Below are 22596 nucleotides of genomic sequence, written 5' to 3'. Positions count from 1 at the left end.
CCACTACGGCTCCTCTTTCTCTCTTCCCCTTTCTCTCCGACCTTCCTCCCTTCCCTTACGGCGCGGTTGAGGTGTTCATAGAAAACAAGTGAGACAGTTAACGCGCCTTTCCCTTCCTACAAATCAATCTACGCAGTCACGTTGTCTCGACTCGCTAACGGGGGCCCCCCCCCTCGGTTGCCGAAGCGCCGGCTCGAACTGGGAGGATGAAAGGTGGGCGGGGCTGGTTACGAGGCCGGCCGACGCCGACGACGACGCGAAACCCAGGAACGGGCGCCAAAGAGCTGCGCTCTAAAATAATAGCGGTCCAAGCACATTTGCTGCAGAACTCCGGAAGAAACACTGGAAGTGGTTGAAGTAGCTCTGGAAGTAGGAGGCGAATGTGTCTACTTAGGACAAGTAGTAAACGCAGATCCAGACCATGAAAGCGAAACAATTAGGAGATGCGCCCATTTGGCAGGTATTCGCAGATCAGGACTAGCAGCTTACCGGTATTGCTCAAGAGGAAAGTATACAACAATTGCAGCTTACATGTACTCGTCTATGGGGCTCAAACGTGGAGGCTAACAAAGAGAGTTCTACTTAAGTTGAGGACAACCCAGATGGCTATGGAACGAAAAATGGTAGGGGTAACGTGAAGATATATGGAAACATGCAGAGTGGGTTCAGAGAAATAACTCGAGTTGATAACATTCTAATAGAAATCAATAATACGAAATGGATATGGGCAGGACATGTAGCTCGAAGAGAGGATAACCGATGGTCTCTTAGGGTAACAAAATGAATTACAATGGAAGGAAAGCGTAGCAGAGGGCGGCAGACAGTCAGGGGGTTGATAAAAGCAAGAAATTCGCCGGGGTCAATGGGATGCAGGACCCTGTAGGTTGGAAGAATATGGGAGGGAGTCCGGCTGATTATGATGACAATGACGATTAATATATACGTATTTTTTCTCTCTTTAGGTAGACTTGAATCCATCGGATGATATTAAAACGAACAGCATTGTACTCCAATATTAAGAGAAGTCTGCGGTGAAGCACTGAGGCACCTTATCGAAAGCTTTTCTGAGGTACAAAAAAACGACATATGTTTGCCCGCTCGCTTCAAGCACCATGGAAAAATCTTGTACGGACAATACAGTCTGAGTTGCTGGATTACACTTTGTTTAAAGTCATGCTGATTATTAGAAAATGTATTACGATCATCAAAAAACCTGCGCAAGTATCCGGCTGCAATATTCTCATAAAGTTTACAAGTGCAGGTTATAAATACGAGACGATAATTTTCAACCGTCAGTGAATTATCTCTTTTAAACAAGGGAAATACACGCTCTGTTTTCCGATCAGAAGGTATTATTCCACTTACCAATGACAGCCTAAAAATATCTTAGAGAACCTCCGATATTTGCTCAGAATATCATCTTAAAAACAGCTTTGGTAAGCCAGTGAATCCAGCAGATTTCTTCGTGTCAAGATTTACAAACATTGTCAAGACTATTTCAATGTCAGCTTTTGGAACAGCCGTTGGTTGAATTTCTGACTCATCTGATGTTATAAACACCGCACAAAGATACCGATTAAAATTTTCAGCTATTTCAGCAGAATGCGATATTAATTGATCGCCAGTGTTGGTTTTCTTGAGTTCTTCTTTAGGCTGCTTAAGTGACACCAAACCTTTGTGGATCAGTGCGAATAAATCCGGCTAAAGTCTTCGAAAAAAAAAAAAAAAAGAAGAGGAAGAAAAAAAACGTAGTTCTTGCGCAGCTCACTTTAGAAGGGAGATCACATTTCATTTTCTTGAAACCTAGCGACGAATTCCCATGCTTGCTTCGAAACCTCTTAAGTCGCTGCTTAGTGTGTATAATATCACATGTTATTCAAAGATTAATCTGCCGTCTTTTTAAAATTTTTATCTCTGGTACAAAGTATGTTGGTTAAAGCATTACATGAGTGCTTCTGAGAGTCGTAGCCAGGTACTTCCAAAGTCATTTGGAGCTCTGCAATCGCTGCATATGAGCAGGTTAAAATTCGATATAAAGTGGAATTATCTTTTCTGGCTACAGCTGTCGCGATGGTGTTTATGTTTCCCCATGTAGCAAGCAACTCGGGGTGAAAAATTGTGCCTCCAGGTAGGTGGTACGTGTGCCGTCCGTTGCACACCCATGCGACACCCACCCTTTCATTTCTCATTGCAGCATTATTGCATCTGTCTGCTGTATTCAGCGGCCTTATGAGGGCAGTTCTCTGTTCCTAAAGGTACCTATATGCAGCGATTGCAGAGCTGACGGCACCATCTACAGACGACGCAGTGGCCAAGGACATCACAAAGAGGCTGAAGCGAATGCGCGAAGTTGGAAAAGAAATTGAAATTATATGGACACATGGGCATACTGGCACGGACGGGGAAGCGCAGCTGCGCAACCGGCCGTCGAGCAAGCGGGTGGGCTTGCTGAAAGGTACAATGTCCCATACCCCAACTCCATGCCTAATCCGATAGACCTAAATCCTTACCAAACAATGCTCACTAAAGGCTCCCCTGGCAGATTGATGATGCACTATGTACGCACCAAAATAAAATTCGATTTTTTTCTTGCAACCTTCCTCTTTAACCTTTCGATTGAGTGACCCTTACAAGTTACGTCATAATAGGGAGATCCTAAACGTTGTCAGTGTCTTTGAATTAGCGGCACATTGTGAAATAATGATGCCGAAGGGCTGCTTCGAGAGCTTCACAATTTTCGGGTAACTGCAATGATTAAACGCCTCTATTACATGCTCAGCTTTCTACGTGGTTGGCAAAAGACAGTGTCGCTATCTGTAGTGTAGCATGGGGTTCAGTAGCTTACTGAATCAATGCTCTCTTGGGGGTCTTTCACTATGGCGTGGCTAGTAAGGCCGCTCTAGATCCGTGGCAAAATATAAAAATTAACGAGATATGGCGCATCAGCATCGTTTCGCTATTTGCTAGCGGGGCTTTTACAGTGACGTTACGTATTTTGGCGAAGGGCAACGGAACCAGTCCGCACGAAGCATCGAGGGAATATGGCGCTGTAGGGACGCGGAAGAGTGGTCTTCATACAAGCATTAAACGAGAGTCTTGTCAAGCGTTGTTTGTGAGAGCGCGGATGTGTATTTGTATGCAATCATAACAGGCGGCTTTCCAGTGCGGGGTGGTTCTACGAGACTGCCAGCAAACGTCATTTGGTGGGGATAACATGCACCCGCGAAGCACAAGAAAAGTTAAGGCGGATAGTCGAAGCCTTAACCAGTTCAGATTGGTCTAGCTAGTTTACCCGGTTACTCCTAGTTGGCTGCAGCTGAAACCAAGTGGAAATTACTCAGACGAACGTATAACTCAATTCTGAAATGCGGCGCGTTCTGGTCAATTACCACTTTAGCAACTAAAATAGACAAGCTTGAAAAATGAAACGTCAGAAATAGGAAAATATTTGTTTCGGCATTTTCTGCTCAACTGCTCAAGTGGCTTGCGTTGTGTTTCATGGCTATTTTATCCAAAATGGGGAATTTTCAGCCACGAACTTCAGATATAGGTTTTTATACGCACTAACGCACGAAATGGGTATTCACGCACCATAAAACTTGTATTGAACATATCGTAAACATCTAGTCCGAGCTCATGTGTTAAACTAGGGTGCCTACAATGCGATGAAAAAAAAAAATACGCATTTGCCTAAAATCCGGTCTCTAGATACTGATAATGGTAGCGATGACAATGACGATGCTGTTAATAATAATGATAATGATGATAGTAGCAATAATAATGACGCTGCATTTAGTGATGACGATAATGATTATAGTAGCAAAGAGAATGACGCCGCAGTTAGTGATAATGATAATTGTAGCGATAACAATGATGGTGAACGTAGTTGAAAATGATGATAATAGTAGCAATAGTGATGATGATTATAAGTAGTAGCGATGAAATGACAGCCCTGCAAAGTGGCTTTCGCGCCATTTGCGCAGTTAAGCACAGCGTAGGCCTGAAATGTGTTTTTTTTTTCGCTCAGAACCGATGACAGATTTTTCGCAGAACTGGAGCTGTTACTTTAACTTCATTTCTGCAACCTGTTTAAGAAGAGCGAATGATGATATCAGTGCACAGCAACCTTCCTAAGCTTCCATACACATAATGTTTACAGCAGGTAAGGAGACGGACATCGCAGCTGTCGTCTTTTCACCTCATCGAAGGAACAGAAAAAAATCAAGAAATGTTTCGCACCTAAGCTCTCTCGTCACTCCTGTCGAATCTTTTGAAGATAGGATATACAAAAGGTGCATACTATCGTTGCGGACGCCTTGGGACTAAGAGCTGACAAAGCTCTGATGGCAACGAGCTGAGAGACAGCGTGGCTTGCGAAAAGAAAGTGAAAAAAAAAAACAAAAAAAAAAACATGGAAGCCGACCGGTGCTCCGCTCGCCGTTCTGACGGGAGCAGCTGACGCGCACTTAAGGCTGCACTCGCGAAAAGCCGCCGAACAGCCCGCGGCATTTGCATATAACGCACCGCGCCATATCCTCCTCTGTTCTCCCTGGCGCATCGAGATTGCCTTTTTCTACTTTTACTACTGGGGGCCCTTGGGAACCCAACGCTTCGGTGTCGTGAAAGTGCATCTGCCACTTGGGGAGCTGACGGCAAAAAATTGCTACCGCATCATCGCTTGAGTTGCACTGCGTACTTTGTCAGCAACAGGTGTAGCTTCTTCAGGCCGAGCTACAGTTCCGTTAGTCGGGGTTAATCGGAGTAATCTCTCAAATCTCGGTGTCAGAATTGAAGTGGACAATGTAGTTCACAGCCTCAGCTGCAACTATTTTTTGCTTACTCTTTTTCTGTGCATAGAATATTTAAAGAGCGTTAACGCGTCAAGGATGAAGTCGGCGGTGCAGCGGATGAGGGGCCCCTTCCTCCACTGGCTGAGTGGCAGGTTAGGCATGGCTTAGAAACCAATTTTGTTTCGCGCTTTCAGCGCATCTTAGCCGACCATTGTTCCTTGGTAGCATTCTTTGGCTGCAGTTGATACTTCAGCATGTATAGGGCTACTCAAACAAATTACTAGCATCGAAAAACGAAGTGCGAATTTCGAGGAGGAATAAGGACAAATTGACGAGAGAGATTTTCGAAGCCTGGGCGATATCTTTGGCTGGTGAGGATTGTGCAGCACACCTTCGTGCTCTTATCGAATAAGAGAGATACTTTTTAGACCACGGGGAGGACAGTGAAAGATGAAGTGGTTTGTGCTTAGAAGTTGAAAAGGAAAAAGGTGGTGGTGTAGAAATAATTAATTGTCAGTGCAGCATCGTCGATGCAATTGTTTATGTGTCTTTGTGCCTCTCCTACGTGTTGTCACTCATTCTGATGCGTGGTTCATCATGTCTGACCAACTAGCTCGACTTTCTATTGTAATATTGTAAATTGTACACTTTGCTATGTCTTGCCTATTAAAAGCGGGTACTATTACCTGCTAATGCTATATGTGCACTGCACGTTTTGTTAACACAAGGGGCAGGAATGTTTCATGACGTTCTTGCGCAAAATGCATTCATTTCGACGAGGCAAACGCAAATGAAGATGTTGATATCATGAATTCCAAATATTAATAGGCCACTACCGATAGCGAAGTATACCGTTCGTATATTTCATCATCGAAGTATACGAAAATTATGAGTATGATTGATGTAAACCTTATACTGACCTTTATCATCCAGCAGATGATTCATTTCTTGTTTTATCAAATACATACGTGCGAGAAACACCTAGTATTAGAAGAGCAGTGCCTGCAGAGAATCGCCAGACTGGCGACTGAGTTATCAATCTAGAGGTTTTGTCATTTGCAAGAACAAAGCAAGCATGCTGTTCGCAGGCACTTTTCTTTTTTGTCTACTGTGTAGCATACAAAGTGGCTAATCAACTATGAACATGTGATAAATCATTTTATGCCATGGCGATTCGACACCGCGAACACCTTGCTTTGCCCCAGATTCGTATATTTACAGAGTACCCTTTTCATAATGCGTTAACTTGGCTTTATCACATTTCGCGCTGCCCCAAACATGGCGTCACTAGCCACCAAGATAAAGTGCTAATACTGCATCTTACTGCTCCGTAAATGAATGAATGAATGAATGAATGAATGAATGAATGAATGAATGAATGAATGAATGAATGAATGAATGAATGAATGAATGAATGAATGCTTGCGGCATTGTGTGAATACCTTTTGCTGCATAACTTATGCTCATTATGGCCATAGCACGAAGTTCCAACGTAAAGCTTTGAAAAAAATTCGATCTAGCCATTGGGGCGAAGCCGGCTTATCATTTATGAAATGGACATACTATACCACGCGACCGCAATAAAATTTTCCCATGCGCAATTGCGCTGCCTCCTCGCGCACCAAGACAGAGGGAAAAGAGACTCTTGCGCCCCTCTTAGGGCGCAAGAGTCCCATACAATAAACGCAGACGCCATTTGAATGATGCGTACAAGAACGTGGTGCAATGATAACAGTGTGGAAAAAATTAAAATGCGCTGCAGAATTTGCATTGCAGTAATGCGAAAGCACGGATGCTGCTGTTGGTTGCTTCTTGTTGCTTCTAGTTGCCTAGTTCACTTCTTATTCAGCCATTTTAGTCTTTGGTACTTTCAATTTGCGCGCCAATCCCTTCCTATGCCCTTTTTCGGCTCTACTTTCGGTTGCGTGACGTCACATTCTCTACGTCGCATTATTTCACTTCTTGTTTATTCATTTTAGTCTGGTACATTCAAATTGCGCGCCAATCCCTTCCTATGCCCTTTTTCGGCTCTACTTCTGGTTGCGTGACGTCACATCCTTGACGTTACCTTAATTGACTGCCCTAATTAACTACTTTAGTCTTTGGTACTTTCAAATTGCGCGCCAATCCTTTCCTATGCTCTTTTTTGGCTCGACTTCAGGTTGCGGGACGTCACATCCTTGGCATCGCCCTAATTGACTTATTTAATTCACTATTTTAGTATTTGACATATTCAAATGGTGTGCGAAGCCATTCGCTAATGAGACCATTTTCGCTTTTACTTTTTTATTTGTTGCTATCTAATTATTTACCTAATAAACTCATCGGCCTAATTTATTTTTTGCATACAACATTATGTCACCTTCTATCGATTGATGCCACTCATTAACCTCTACGACTTCTCAATTACTCACAACTGCTGCGGACACGATCTTGCAAATTGCGCGCAAATCCCTTCCTATGCCCTTTTCCCGCTCATTTTCCGGCTCCGTGACGTCACATTGTCTTCGTCACATTAATTCACTTCTTATTTATTCATTTTAGCGTTTGGTACTTTCAAATTGCGCGCCAATCCCTTCCTATGCCTTTTACGGCTCTACTTCTAGTTGCGTGATGTCACATCCTTGACGTCACCCTAATTGACTGCTTTAATTAACTACTTCAGTTTTTGGTACTTTGAAATTGCGTGCCAATCCTTTCGTATGCCATTTTTGGCTCGACTACAGGTTGCGTGATGCCACCTTAATCGACGGATTTAATTACCTATTTTAGTATTTGATATATCAAATGTGGTGCCAATCCATTGACTAATGAGGCCATTTTAGCCTACTGTATCATTTTTGCCTCTTGTTAATTACCTAATTAACTTACGGGCCTAATTATGTTTCGCACACAACATTACATCACCATCTATCGATTGACACTACTCATTAATCTCTATGACATTTCTATTACTCATAACTGCTGCGGACACAATTTAGCATTTCTGCCTTTAATTATTTACCTAATTACCTTATTGACCTAATTATTATTTCGGACACAATATTACGTCACCCTCTATCGATTGACACCACCCATTAACCTCTATAACATCTCAATTACGCACAACTGCTGCGGACAACGTTCACGTTTTTCGCCTGTAATTAATACACCTAATTACCTTATTGGCCTAATTATTCTTTCTTCGGCAACTTTACGTCACCCTCTATCAATTGGCACCACTCATTACCCTCTACCACTTCTCAATTACTCGCAACTGCTGCGGACACGATTTTGCGGACGCGGTCTGCGGACAGAAATCTGTGAACAAGGCGAAGTAATGCTTCGCATTAAAAATAAAGTTCGCTGTAGCAGCGGAAACGATGTCGAATCGATGTTGGTTTGAGCACGAGCCGTCTGCATACGGACCAAAAAATAAAAACAGAACCATTACACTTCGTTGCCGGCGGTTGCTGCTGACGAGTCAAATAGAGCTGCGGTCAGAGCGTAAGCCAGCAGAACGTTAGCGATTAACCCTATAGTTCCCTGTGCCATATCTCTTTTACGGCAGCGCAGTCCTACGGCGTAGCTTCAAAGTCCCATTTTTTCTTAGTGTTTGGTGAAATTACGAGTTATCCCCTTCAATATGGTATTCATTTATTTTAGGATCACACTTTAATTACAAGGCTAAGCTTAATATAATGCTTTGTGTTTCGCATCGTCCCGATTGTTTATGTGCAGAAAGTCACGGATAACAAACTGGGCCTTCAAACATTCATAGCAGTACCATAAATGTTTAAATTGCACAAAAAGAGAGTAAGGGTTGAAGGCCGCATCTTTTTACGATATTAAGAGGCCCATTCGTCCTAAATGTGAAGAAAATAAATGGGCTGTGCATTTAGTGCGGGGAAAGAAGCGAGAAAAAGATAGTGGCTCGAAATGACTCCTGACTGAAGAAAAGCAAATATTATGGCATTTTCAGCTACTGGTTCACACCCTTACGTAAAAAAAAAGATCACCGATACAGTGACATCCTTAGTTCAGTTCAGTCGCTCAGTCGTGTCCTACTCTTCGTGACCCTATGGACCATGTCACGCTACGCTTTCCGGTCTCTATCTTCCTAACATCACATAACTTCATCTGCAGTGCCTCGAGGATGCCATCTAACCATTGCGTTCGCTGCCTACCCCTTCTCCGGCTACCCTCAACTTTTCCCAACATCAATCTTTCTCCAGCGACTCCTCTCTTCTCAACAGATGACCGAAGTAGCTGAGCTTTAACTTTAGAATTTGACCCTCCAATGAGCACTCAGGGTTTATGGTCGACAATATCGACTGATTTGATCTTCTGGCAGTCCAAGGAACTCTCAAGAGTTTTCGCCAGCGCCACGATTCAAACGCATCAATTCTTCGACGGTCAGCCTTTTTCACAGTCCAACTCTCGCATTCATACATCACAACTGGAAAGACCATAGCACGAGTTATACGGATCTTGGCTGGCAGACTAATGTCTCTGCTCTTTACTAGGCGGTCAAGGCTAACCATTTCTCTCTTTCCCAGAAGCAGGCGTCTCCTAATTTCATGGCTGCAGTCTCCTTCCGAGGTAATCTTGGAGCCCAAGAAGAGAAAATCTGTCACAACTTCCACTTCTTGTCCATTGATGCTCCAGGACTTGATAGGGCAAGACGCCATGATCTTTGTCTTTTTAATGTTCAGTTTAAGCCCAAACTTCTCACTCTCTTCTGTACGAGCCTCAGAAGTTTCTTGAGTTCCACTTCACTTTCTGCCATTAAAGTGGTATCATCCGCATATTTAAGGTTGTTGATACGTTTTCCAGCAATCGTCACTCCAGATGAAGACTCGTCCAGACCGGCCTTCCTCATGATGCACTCTGCATATAGGTTAAATAGGTAGGGTGACAGTATGCAGCCTTGCCTCACTCGAATTGGAATCGATGTCCTCAGCCGATTCGAGTCCCGAGGAAACTGCCCGGAGAGAAAGCGCGCGGGCAGCTGCGTCAGCTGCCTCGTTCCCTGCAAGACTCTGGTGACTAGGAGCCCAGATGAGATATCGGCACGCGGGGTCCGTGTACCGACAGCAATTTTGAAATATTCTATAGGCTAATGGGGTGGTCCACCCTTGGCGACGTTCCGGCAAACCCCTCGTGAGTCGGTGATGATATATTTAGAAGTGTGGTCTGAGGCGGCGAGTGCAATGGCTACCTCTTCAGCGTGTGTTATAGATCTGGCCTTGAATGTAAGGCCATCGACTGTGTTCCCGTTGTGAACGACTGCGGCCGTGTTTGTTGCCATAATGGCTGGCCAAGGCTTCCGCCCGCGCCGGGCGCCGCCCATTATGGTCTTCTCGTGAGATGTTGGCAGGGAGAGGCCGCACTATGAGGGCGCGTCTCCAGAGTTCTGGGATGCGAAGCCTCTCCTCTGTGAACTATTTATGTTGAATGTTCAGCCGGGCAAGAAGGCGGCGACCCGACACTGTCTGTGTGAGGGGGTATATTGGTTCATCAAATGTACTTCCCGAAGCTCCCTGAAAGTGTTCACCACCCCTATGGCCATGAGCCGACTGTTGGAGGTGGAGATTGGGAGGTCGAGGGCACGTTTCATGATTTTTCGGAGGATCACCTCAAGGGTATCCTCCTCGTGCTTCCGCAAGTGGAGGTAAGGAGTCGAATACAGGATCTGACTGGTTACGAAGGCGTTTGCCAGCCGCAAGGCATGCTTACTTCGCAACCCCCGCGTTTGTTAGACACCCGGTGGACCATACGGCCCACCTGGTCCCCCACCTGGCGGAGCTTGGCTAGTGTTGTGTCAGGGCGTCTTTGGTGATGGATGAAGATACCGAGTACTTTGATCTCTTTTGATTCATGAATTGGACCGCTCGCAAGCGACAGTGAGATTTGTGTGCTGCATCTCAGAGAGGGGCGGAGATGCACAATCTGTGATTTCTGGGGGGAACATTGAAGACCACAGCGCCGGGCATAGCGGTCCACTGTGCTCGCCGCCGTTTGCAGGCAGGTTTCAATGTCGCCCACACTGCCCTGCGTTGCCCATACCCATAGGGTGATGTCGTCGGCGTAGAGCGCGTGCTGCACGCCTTCGGCCTTAGCCAGCTGGGCCGGCAGACGCATCATGGCAATGTTAAAAAACAGCGGGGGAGAACTGCGCTCTGAGGTGTGCCCCGCGTGCCGAGCATAAATGGTCCGTGCTCCTTGTCTCGTATTTTGATGTATGATTGTCGGTATGTAAGGAATTGTCTTATATAATTGAGCGTATTACTGCCACAGTGTGTTTCACTTAGATGGGTCAGTATGACTTCGTGCGTGACGTTATCGAAGGCGCCTTTCAAGTCTAGGGCGAGTACAACCCGGTCATTGTGGGGGCGTTCGAATGGGTTGAGAATTTCTCTGTTAAGTTGGAGAAGGACATCCTGTGCGGATCTGTGTGGGCGAAATCCGGACATGGTGTCCGCGAAAGTGTGCCTGTGTTCAAGATTTTCGGATAGCCGATCGCGCACCATAGTCTCCATTAGTTTGCCCACACAGGAGGTGAGAGAGATGGGGCGGAGGTTATCCGTGTCTGTTGGCTTGCCAGCTTTCGGGATGAAAGTCACAAGTGCCGTTTTCCAATCGATGGGTAAGGGGGTTTCCCCTGTCCAGATTGCGTTAATTTATTCGAGTAGGCACTGGTACGTCGAGTCAGGCAGGTTCGTCAAAAGCTTGACGGTGACCTTGTCCCGACCAGGCGTGGTGCCTCTCTTCATTTTGACTAGACTGGCCCGAAGATCGTGAAGCTGGAAAGGTTTGTCCAGCTCCGATGCCTGCGTAGGAGTAGACCGATCCTCAGGGGTCTTGAGCTGGGACAACTAGCGGTCCCGGAGCGATTGTGCTAGCTGCATAGTGTTGCCTTTAAAGGAGTGGATTGCTCGGTGTAAATGTTTTGGGGTTTCGGTGCGGGTCTGCGTAGGATTGATGAGAGCTCGGAAGAGCCTCCATGTATTACGGCTAGACATTTGTCGGGCCGCTGTATTGCAACGATCCACCCAGTTCGAGTCAGCGAGCTGGGCCGCGAACTCGGCGGTTCGGTGGGTGATATCGGCAATCCGTTCTTTAAGTTTGCGGTTGTGTTTTTGGCGACGCCAGCGGCGTGTAAGGCTGCGGCGAGCTTCCCAGAGGTGAATGAGGTGATTATCCACGTCCGTTATTGCCTCTGTGAGCTGGATCTGCGTTTCATGTGTGCGAAGGTGTGACATCAGTGACCGGGGCCAGTTGGTGTATCCTTGCTCTGCTATGGCAGTGTTGGTAGTGGCGGGAAATCTTTTTATCAAAACTCGCATCGCAAATACCCTAACCCTAACCAGTTGGTGTACCCTTGCTCTGCTATGGCAGTGTTGGTAGTGGCGGGAAAAGGTTTTATCAAAACTCGCATGGCAAATACCCTAACCCCTGCAAGGGGTTAGGAAAAGCGAACGAGAGGCTGCTCCTGCGCCTCTTCACTAACACGATGCTGTGCCCGGCAGTAGTTAAACATTTTGACTCACAATTCACTGGACAGTGCCAGTACTGTGGGGAGGTGGCTGACACCTACCACAAGGTATGTGCCTGCCAACAAAACCCATCCCTTCCCCCCATCCCTAACCCTTCCCGGGACGACTGGGACGCGACCCTGCTCGGCTGCTGCGACCTACAGGCCCAAACGGCCTTAACGCGGCGTGCGCGGTCGGCGGCAACCGCCAATGGGGCCCCTGACTAGGGTCTCCACCCAGTATTATAAGGCCGAAGCCCTTAAGGCTCCTCGTCAAACCTCCCAATATGAAATAAACGTTTTCACCACCACCTTGCCTCACTCCTTCTCAATCGGAAACCAATCAGTAAGACCATGCCGAGTTCTGACTGTGGCCTCTTGCCCTTCATACAGGTTCCTGAGGAGACAGATGAGGTGAATTGGAACTCCCATCTCTTCGAGAGCTTGCCACAATCTGCTGTGATCTACGCAGTCAAACGCTTTCGCATAATCAATAAAGCAGAAGTAGATGGGTTTCTGGAACTCTCTTGCTTTTTCCGTGATCCAGCGAAGGTTGGCAATTTGGTCTCTAGTTCTTCTGCCCTTGCGAAACCCAGCTTGCACGTCCGGAGGCTCCCGATCCACATACTGCTGCAGCCTACCTTGGAGAATTTTCAACATCACCTTGCTAGCATGCGAAATAAGCGCGATCGTGCGGTAGTTGGAACAATCTTTGGCACTGCCTTTCTTTGGAATGGGGATGTAAACTGACCTCCTCCAATCCTGTGGCCACTGCAGGGTTGTCCAAATCTTCTGACATAATGTATGCAGAATGTTAACAGCGTCGTGGTTGAGGTTTTGAAGCAACTCAGCTGGAATGCCATCAATTCCGCTAGCTTTGTTCTTAGCAAGGCTGGCTAAGGCCCATTCAACTTCACTCTTCAGGATGTCCGGCTCGAGATCAGTAATCACAACCGTCTTATGTTGGGTTTGCGCATTCGGGTCCTTGTACAGTTCTTCTGTGTATTCCTGCCACCTCTTCTTTATCTCTGAGGCTTCAGTGAGGTCCTTGCCTCGTTTGTTCTTTATCACGCCCAGCTTAGCACAGAAGCTTCCTTTGATATCTTTGATTGTCTTATACAGAGCTCTTGTGTTCCTTATTTCGCTGTCCTCCTCAACTGCTTGGCACTATGTTCAGGAAGGCATTCTTATCTCTCCTTGCTATTTTCTGAAAACCCGCATTGAGAACCTTGTATCTTTCTCTTTCCCCCATAACTTTTGCCATCCTCCTTTCCTCAGCTATTTGCAAAGCCTCTTCAGATAACCAGTTTGCTTTCTTGCATTTCTTTTGCTTTGGAAATACCTTAGTAGCAACTTATTGTATTATATCACGGATATCCGTCCACATCTCTTCCAGATCTGTCTTCTAGATCTAATTCTTGAAATCGATTCCTCACTTCCACAGCATATTCTAATGGAATTTGATCCAGATCATACCTGAAAGGCCTTCTAGTTTTCTGCGTTTTCCTCAATCGAAGCTTAATTTTGGCGACAAGAAGCTGATGATCGGTGCCAGAATGGGCCCCAGGCCTTGTTTTTACTGCTTGTATAGCGCTTCTCCATCTCTGCCGGCAAATAATATAATAGACCGTCCGGTGAAGTCCATGTGTACAGGCGCCTCCTGTTTGTTGAAAATGGGTATTCGCTATGGTCAGGTTGTTTTCTTGACAAACCTCTACTAGCCTCTGCCCAGCTTCATTTGGCTCGCCAAGACCGAGCTTGCCTATAATTCTGGATATTTCTTCACTCCCGACCTTAGCATTCCAGTCTCCTATGACAAAAACGACGTCTGATGATGGGGTGTGATCTAAAAGGCATTGTAGGTCCGCATAAAATCTCTCAACGTCAGCTTCTTCAGCAGTAGTGGTCGGTGCATCGACTTGAATAACTGTTATGTTGAAAGGGTGACCTTGGATCCGAAGTGAAATCGTTCGGTCGTTTTTGGGGTTGTATCCTAGCACTGCTTTGCCCATTCTTCTGCCTACTTTGAGAGCGACCCCATTCCTTCTCTTGGATTCGTGCCCACAATAAAAGACATAATGGTCGCCGGAGTAGAATTCTCCCATTCCGGTCCACTTGAGCTCGCTGATACCCAAGATATCAATGTTCAATCTGTCCATTTCTCGCTTGACGGCATCCGGTTTACCTTGCGTCATAGATCTTACATTCCATGTTGCTATGTGATATATCTCCTTGCGACATCGGACTTTCCGGTCGCTTCCCGACACATCCACAACTGACCGTCCTTTTGGCTTTAGCCCAGCCGCTTCATTCGTCCTGGAGCTACTAGGAATCGCCCCTTGTTCATCCCCAGTAACATGTGGGACGCCTTCCAACCTGGGGGGCTCATCTTCCGGCGCCATAACATTAATGGTATTGTGACTGGCCATAGGGTTTTCTTGGCAGGAAATACTGGAGTGGATTGCCATTACCTTCTCCAGTGAATCACATTTTGTCAGAACTCTCTGCCGTGACCTGTCTATCCTGGGTGGCCCTACACAGCAGAGCTCACGACTTCATCGAGTTTCGCAAGCCCCTCCGCTACGACAAGGCAGTGATCCATGAAGGGGAGTGACATCCTAGCTCCATGATAAAGTTTACCTCAATTAAGCACAGTGATTTCAGCGACGGTTGCGCTCATACAGACAAAATTCTACCATGTCAAGATAATCGCGATCAAACATAGCGCGGAACGAGAGTTCGGCTTGCATAGTGTATGAACCACCTAGCCATCACGACGTTAGCCGCATGCATCTTATACCGAGAGAAGTATCACGTACGTCAGTGAGTTGAACTAGTGCCAAGAGATTTATACAGATAGTTCCACTTGCTATTGGATCGATGGACGCACTGATAGCAGAAGGTGCTACTTCAAGAATGATAGTTTAAATGAATTAAAAAACAGTTTCGAATGTCCACGTTAATTGATATGGAAAGACGAAAAGGCATCAATCTTCTTGTCATCGGTCACTCTTCGTGTATGGTGCTCGCACTGGGCGCAGTATTGTGATTAGTTGCTCTAATACACAGTCTAGAGAGCTGCAGAGTAATTTCACCAGGACCCTCACTGGCGAAATTTATGATGGCTATTTTCTAATTGCACAAATGAGGGGATTACCCTGCCACCAGCCAAACTCCATACAAGCATTCTGCAGTAAAACACGCATTTCAAACATAGGTATTCAGAAGGTGAAACTGTTGACTGAAAGCAAAAAAAGAATATAGTTCATACGCGGCGCACATCCACGTTATATTTTGGTACGCCTTCGTCGAAAACATGGGACCACCAACACAGAGGCTCAATTGCCAACACTTTTTCACTTGAGCTTCGTTGTGACATATGCGCGAAGAACTGCTCTTATCTCGCTGCACTAACATCCGGGTAAAGGCGATGTTTCGTTGCGCTTTTCTGTGGGTGCTCAGGTGGAGCTGGTGTCCCTCCTGAAGCCCGCTGAGGTTCGCTTGCTCAAGGAGGAGTTTGCCTTGCGTGACACGCACAACGGGGGTGCCATCAGTGTCGCCGATGCCAGACGCGTGGTGCAGGAGTGGCGAGATCGTATGGTGTGAGTGCAAATCTGCATCTAAATAGTATTCGTGTACAAACATATGAACAGTGTCGTCCACTTTTAGGATGAAAACACTAGCGAAGCACGACCGAACTGTGCTTCGATGCAAAATGACGATCTATGTGAAGCTCTACATCTGGGTTCTTCTGTATCTAGCGCTTGGAAGTGGCTGGCCACCACCTTGCTTTCTCGCCGTAATAGTGGACGCACCTTTATATATTGACGCAACAATCAAGATTATTGTTCCTTTTTTATTAGAGATAGCACTCTGCAGCATTGTACGAGCGTCTCACAGGAACACGAACGAAACAAAAAGGATCTTCATCTTCCGCTGCTGTAGCTTTTCTTTCGGTGTAGACAAGAAAGAGTGTATAAAAGTTTGTTGCACCTTGATACACGCATATGTATGACCTTTGACCACAAGTGTATCGGAACGGTTATCTCGCTAATTCCCGAAAAATTGCTGAATAATTCAAACGAGTTGGCGAGCTATTCCAAGCTCCTTATCATTTTCGCAGCATTCATATATATATATATATATATATATATATATATATATATATATATATATATATATATATATATATATATATATATATATATATATATATATATATATATATATATATGTGAAGGAAACAAGCCAGCAGTCGGCGAGGCCAAGGTAAGCGTTGGGGATGGTACTTTATGTATTTATTTTTTTAATGTTTACATGAATAATCACAGAAATTAGTAATGTAATCTGTTTAGGGGAAAGATAATTAAACACAAAGTAGAAGAAAAAACAACGTGCCGATGGTTTGAACCGTACCCACGACATATATATATATATATATATATATATATATATATATATATATATATATATATATATATATATATATATTATTGTAATGAAGCGGTTTAGATGGTTTGTACAGCAATATATTTATCTTACGTAGCAGCTACGAAGGCCAGCATTCACAGCGATAGCTCTAGCTTCGTCCTCTTTGTCGTCTTTACAACTTCATTGTCTTCGGCGCGCGACGTCTCCGTTTTCCTCTTCTTTCTGCTTTTTCGCTTTCAGGCATCCCTCTTACAATACTCCCCCTGCGAAAAGGCGCAATCCTAGCGTATTAGGCGGAGGCTACGATGCCAGGATCGTAGTATGGTTTGAGGTGGTCAAGGTGGACAATTTCACGTCCTCGTCGATGGTGGTCTTTTGGTGGCGTGAGGGGCTCGATAATGTAATTAACCGGGGAAGTTTGCTTGCACACGATAGGGTCCCTTGTATCGCCTCTGAAACTTGGGCGTAGAAGGCACCCATAGCCACATCAACGAGTCTGGACGATAAGCAGGCGGCAGACATGAGGAACCGGTGTGGTTGTTTTTCTTGTGGAACTGGTTCCGAGCTGTGATTTGACGTGCGATCTGACGGCACGTTTTGGCATAGGCAGCGGCTTGAGAAATGGGTGTCACTTCAGAGACATCGGAACGGTAGGGTAGGATCATGTCCATTGTGCAAGAATTTTCCAGGTCGTACAGAAGGAAACAAGGCGAGAAACAGGTAGTCGCTTGCGTAGCAGAATTGTAGGCGTTGGTTAATTATGAATGGTAACATGCGGTCCCAATTTGATTGGCTAGATGAAACATGCATAGCCATCATGTCTCCGAGGCTCCGATTAAACCACTTGACCATTCATTTATCTGGGGATGGTAGGCAGACGTCATACGATGAACAACACTGCACGCCTGAAGAAGGGCTTCTACGACATCAGACAAAAACACGCAATCACGGTCACTAAGTAATTCCTGTGGCTGGCTCACCGTGACGCAGGATAAGCTTCTCAATGATGAAACCAGCTACGTCACGAGCAGTTGCAGCTGGTAAAGCAGCATTTTCAGCATATCTGGTCAGGTGATGGATGGCAACAATGATCCACCTGCTGCCGGCGGAAGAGCAGGGAAGAGGCCTGTAAAGGTCGATTCAACCACGTGCAAATGGCCGAAGTGGACACAGTAGAGGCTGCAGGGGAGCTGGAGACCATTGTGAGTTCTTGCAACGCTGACAGTGTATACAAGAGCGGACGTACTGGCGAACAAAACGATACATGCCCTGCCAGTAGTAGCGATGACGTAGGCGGGTATATGTTTTCAGAAATCCAGCATGGGCGCACTGTGGGTCATCGTGAAGCTCGCGCAAGGACTGATTGGGCCATCAGGAAGGTAGTTTCTGAGGTAAGGGAGGTTGTCAGGGATAGTGAAGTGATGAGCTTAACGTCGGAGAGCTCGAGAAGGGTGGCACTGTGATTGGTTGGACAGGACAATCATGAGTGAAACAATCCGGGGATCTTTGCGCTGCTCAGATGCCATATCCATGGTTTCAAGGCAGAAATGCGTGACGCCGGTGACAGCGTGTGGTTCAGGGTCAGAGGTCACAGGGGAGCGTAAAAGGGCGTCTGCGTCGGAGTGCTTGCGACCAGTGCGATAAAGGACACGAATGTCATAGTCTTGTAAACGGAGAGTCCAGCGGGTGAGGCGGCTTGAAGGATCTTTGAGGGACGACAGCCAGCACAGAGCATGGTGATCGGTGATGATATCGAATGCCCAACCATATAAGGACGAAATTTAGTGATGGCCCAAACAATCGCTAGACACTCTTTTTCTATTACAGTATAGTTGGTCTCTGCTCTGGTCAGGGTACGACTGGCGTAAGCTATGCCGTACTCAGGAAAACCAGGTTTGCGCCGAGCGAGAACAGCACCGATACCGATGCCGCTGGCGTCCGTGTGGAGCTCGGTAGGAGCGCACGGCTCGAAGTGACGTAGTATCGTGGGGATGTCAGAAGTCGGCGGAGCGTAGCAAAAGCTTTATCACATTTAGGTGACCAGGCCGACAAGTCGGGGCTTCCTGTAAGAAACTGGGTCCAGGGGGCAATAATTTTGGCAACATTTTTGACGAAGCGGCGGAAATACGAGCAAAGACCTATAAAGCTGCGCAGTTCTAGTGGGGTGGGCTTGGAAATTCCGCCACTGCATGAAGTTTGGCAGGGTCCGGCAAGACTTCGTCCTTGGACACGACGTGGCCGAGTACCACCAACTGGCGAGCACCAAACCAACATTTCATCAAGGTTAGCTGCAAGCCTGTGTCGCTCAGACATCGAAGAACACTCTTGGGGCGAAGAAGATGAGATGGAAAGTCCTTCCAGAAGATAACATCATCTAGGTAGCAGAGACATATCTGCCATTTCAGCCCGCGGAGGATGTTGTCCATGCGCTCAAATGTGGCTGGCTGTAGCGTTGAACAAACCGAGAGGCATGACATTAAATTCATATAGACCATCTAGCGTTATGAATGCGGTTTTCTAGCGGTCGCCTTCAGTCATTGGCCCCTGCCAACAGCTAGAGGGGAGGTCCAGCGAAGAAAATACTTAGCTCCCTGCAAACAGTCAAGGGCGTCGTTGATGCGTGGAAGGGCATAAACGTCCTTCCGAGTAATCTTGTTGAGCCAACGGTAGTCGACGCAGAACCGAATGGAGCCGTCCTTTTTCTTTACTAGCACGACGGGTGAGGCCCACGGGCTGTGAGAAGGCTGGATCACTCCGCGCTCGAGCATGTCACTCACTTTGTCATCGATGACGCGGCGTTCTGCGGCTGAGACTCGGTAGGGGCGCTGGCGCAGTGGTGCGTCGAGCCCGGTGTCGATATGATGGCGAACCGCGGTTGTACGTCCCAACGAAGTTTGGTAAGAGTCGAAGGAGGCGCTGAATAGTTGAAGCAAGGTGACGAGCTCCTCGCGCTGGGTAGGCTGCAAAGAGGCGTCGACAGAGCGTTCGAAAATGTCAGATGTGGTCGAGTCGATGAATCCAGTGGGAAGAGTGAGGGCGGCTATGTGATGCACTATATGGTCTGCAATAACACTGGAGGCTTCGGCAGGATAAATTATATCGACAGTGCCAAGTGATTCTCCTCGAAGTAAAGTGGTTGGAAAAGGCATCGGGTTGGCGACGTACAGAGCGCTAATACCAGCAGAAATTGTTAGCACGGCATGCGGGAGCAGCACATATTTGCGATGAGCACGACGGACGGACGGTGTGTACATTACTGTAGCGTCATTGATGGCGTCACATTTCACAGGCACAAGAACGGAAGAGGAAGCAGGAACAGTATTGTCGTCGGCAGCGAAGATGGGCGCAGCTGGGGCAGGGGTTGTGTCTACGAGAGTGTCACAAAACGGCAACAAATCAATGTGAGCACGTGCGCAGTCGATGATGGCATGATGCTTGGACAAAAAGTCCCATCCGAGAATTATTTCATGACAAGAGTGAGCGAGAACGATGAACTCAATAACGTAGGGGATGCCTTGTATGATGAGTCGAGCGGTGCACGCAGCCAGTGGTCGAATATTTTCGGCGCTCGCGGTTCGCAGTGAAAGTTTGCAGCAAAGGTTGCAACTAATCACGGACACCGCAGCACCAGTGTCAACAAGCGTATCAACAGCAACGCCTTCGACGAAAGCCTCAATAATGTTTACAGGGCTTTACACAGTTACTGAGGACGCAGTTCTTGCTTCCGGAACTGCGGCGTCTAGTTTTCCGGCTGAAGGGGTGGTGATCGGCGGGTCATAGGAGAGCGGGACCGACGGCGGGGAGATGGCGACCGGTGGGCATATGACTCGGAACGTGTCGGAGAGTGATGCGAAGTCAGACGATCGAGCTCAGGTTCGAAAAAAGGTACGTCGTACACTGGAGCGCGCCCGTAGTCCGTGTGTACGGCACGGGATCCGTGTGTACGGCACCACCGTGCCACAATACCAGCTACGCCGCAAACGTAGCATATCGGACGGTTATCTTGTGGGCGCCGCGGATTCGGATTGTGGGGAACGGTTCGAGGCCGAGCAGGCTGCGTGGGTGGCACTGGAGACACGGGCGGCCGGCGATTGAAGACGGGGTTTAGGGGCGAGTACGTTGGCGGTTCGGGTGAAAGCGGTGGGTGGCGTAGGTCAGCAGAGCGGCCACTATAGGCGATGGGTTGGTATTTGGCAGGCTCTCGACAACCTGTACTGGATGAAGCTCTGTAGAGGAGCGACAGAGATGAAGAATCGGGCCGGCAGGTGATTTCGAGCCACCTCTTCCCGCACAAAGTGTTTTATTTGCTGAAGGAGCGCAGGTGACCCTGAGGAGCACCGGGAAGATCCAGTGTCGATAGTGCTTCATCCGAGGAAATGGCACGGCGCGTCATGAGACGCTGTTTGCCGAGCTCGTCATAACTCTGGCACAAAGAAATGACGTCAGAAACGGTTTGGGGAGTTATGGCGACGAGCATGTGGAATGCGTCCAGTTCAATTCCTTTGAGGACATGCTTGATCTTCTGTGCTTCAGTCATAGATGGATCAAGACGTTTACACAGGTCGACAATATCCTCAATATAGCTTGTGAAATTTTCACCTGGCTGCTGGATGCGAGAACCCAGCCGTTGTTCGGCGCGAAGTTTCCGAACAGCGGGGCGGCCGAAAACCTCCGTAAGGCTTGTTTTGAGTGCTGTCCAGGTTGAAATATCAGCTTCGTAGTGTCGGAACCACAAGCTGCAGGCGACATCACTTAAATAGAAGATGACGTTGGTGAGCTTAACGAGGTCATCCCACTTATTGTTAGCCCTCACACGCTCGTATGTAGTCAGCCACTCCTCTACGTCGGTGTCGTCTGTGCCGGTGAAAATAGGTGGGTCGTTCTGCCGCACTGGTCCCGAACAGATGATTGCGTTGGGAACAAGCGGGCCAGACTGGATCGTGGCGGCTGTCATAATGGTAGAGCCGGCCAAGGTGCGGCTGCGCAGCTCCAGGTCGGGAACAGGAGACACCTCCACCAAGTGTAATGAAGTGGTTTAGATGGTTCGCACAGCAATATAGTTATCTTACGTAGAAACTACGAAGACCAACGTTCACAGCAAAGGCTCGAGCTCGTCCTCTTTGTCGTCTTCACAACTTCTTGTCTTTGGCGCGCGACGCCTCCATTTTCCGCTTCTTTCTGCTTTTTCGCTGGTCAGGCATCCCTCGTACAATATATATATGCATGTATATATATATATATATATATATATATATATATATATATATATATATATATATATATATATATATATATATATATATATATATATATATATATATATATATATATATATATATATATATATATATAATGAAAGAAAGATGCCAACAGTCGGCGAGGCCAAGGAAAGCATTCGCGCGATTGTCCTTTGTCTTTTTGTTTAATTTTTACTTCAGCAATTACATAAATTAGTAATGTAATCTGTTTAGGGGAAAGATAAACAAACACAAAGTGAGAAGAAAAAACAACGTGCTGATGGTGGGAACTGAATACACTAATGATGTGCTTTCCGCTTCATAACTTGCGTTTCGCAACTACGACCAAACTGAAGGGGACGATTGGTGAACATGTTGCGCGTCCTTTCAGAAGAGGGAGATGAGCGAAGCTTGGCGCTTTGCGTAACTTCGATGTTATGCGCAAGGTATTCTCATGTTAAAGTAGCTCAACGTCATTTTAGGTGTGCTATATGGAGGTCTTCGGCCTTTTCTTCTTATTTTATGCGCTACATCATAATCATGCGTGCACTGCAGTTAGCCTAACTAAAACGTATCGGCGATCCTCGTGTGCTAAGCTTAATTCACAGCAAAGGATTTGAAG

General features: G+C 46.7%; 1 protein-coding gene across 1 annotated transcript in view; it reads left to right on the top strand.

Annotated features, from left to right (window-relative positions):
* LOC146180878 (PHD finger protein 24-like) overlaps nt 1-22596 on the top strand; it is a 67415-nt gene that overhangs the window by 23074 nt on the left and 21745 nt on the right. The window contains exon 5 of the mRNA XM_084577835.1: nt 15769-15908. Within this exon, the coding sequence (XP_084433961.1) occupies nt 15769-15908 (140 nt within the window). The remainder of the gene's footprint in view (nt 1-15768; nt 15909-22596) is intronic.

The sequence above is a fragment of the Amblyomma maculatum genome, chromosome 8, assembly GCF_055883805.1.
Source record: "Amblyomma maculatum isolate TAMU_Amacu chromosome 8, ASM5588380v1, whole genome shotgun sequence".
NCBI classification, from domain to species: domain Eukaryota; kingdom Metazoa; phylum Arthropoda; class Arachnida; order Ixodida; family Ixodidae; genus Amblyomma; species Amblyomma maculatum.
Note: the sequence above shows the minus strand (reverse complement) of the source record. Positions and strands in the feature narration are given on the sequence as shown.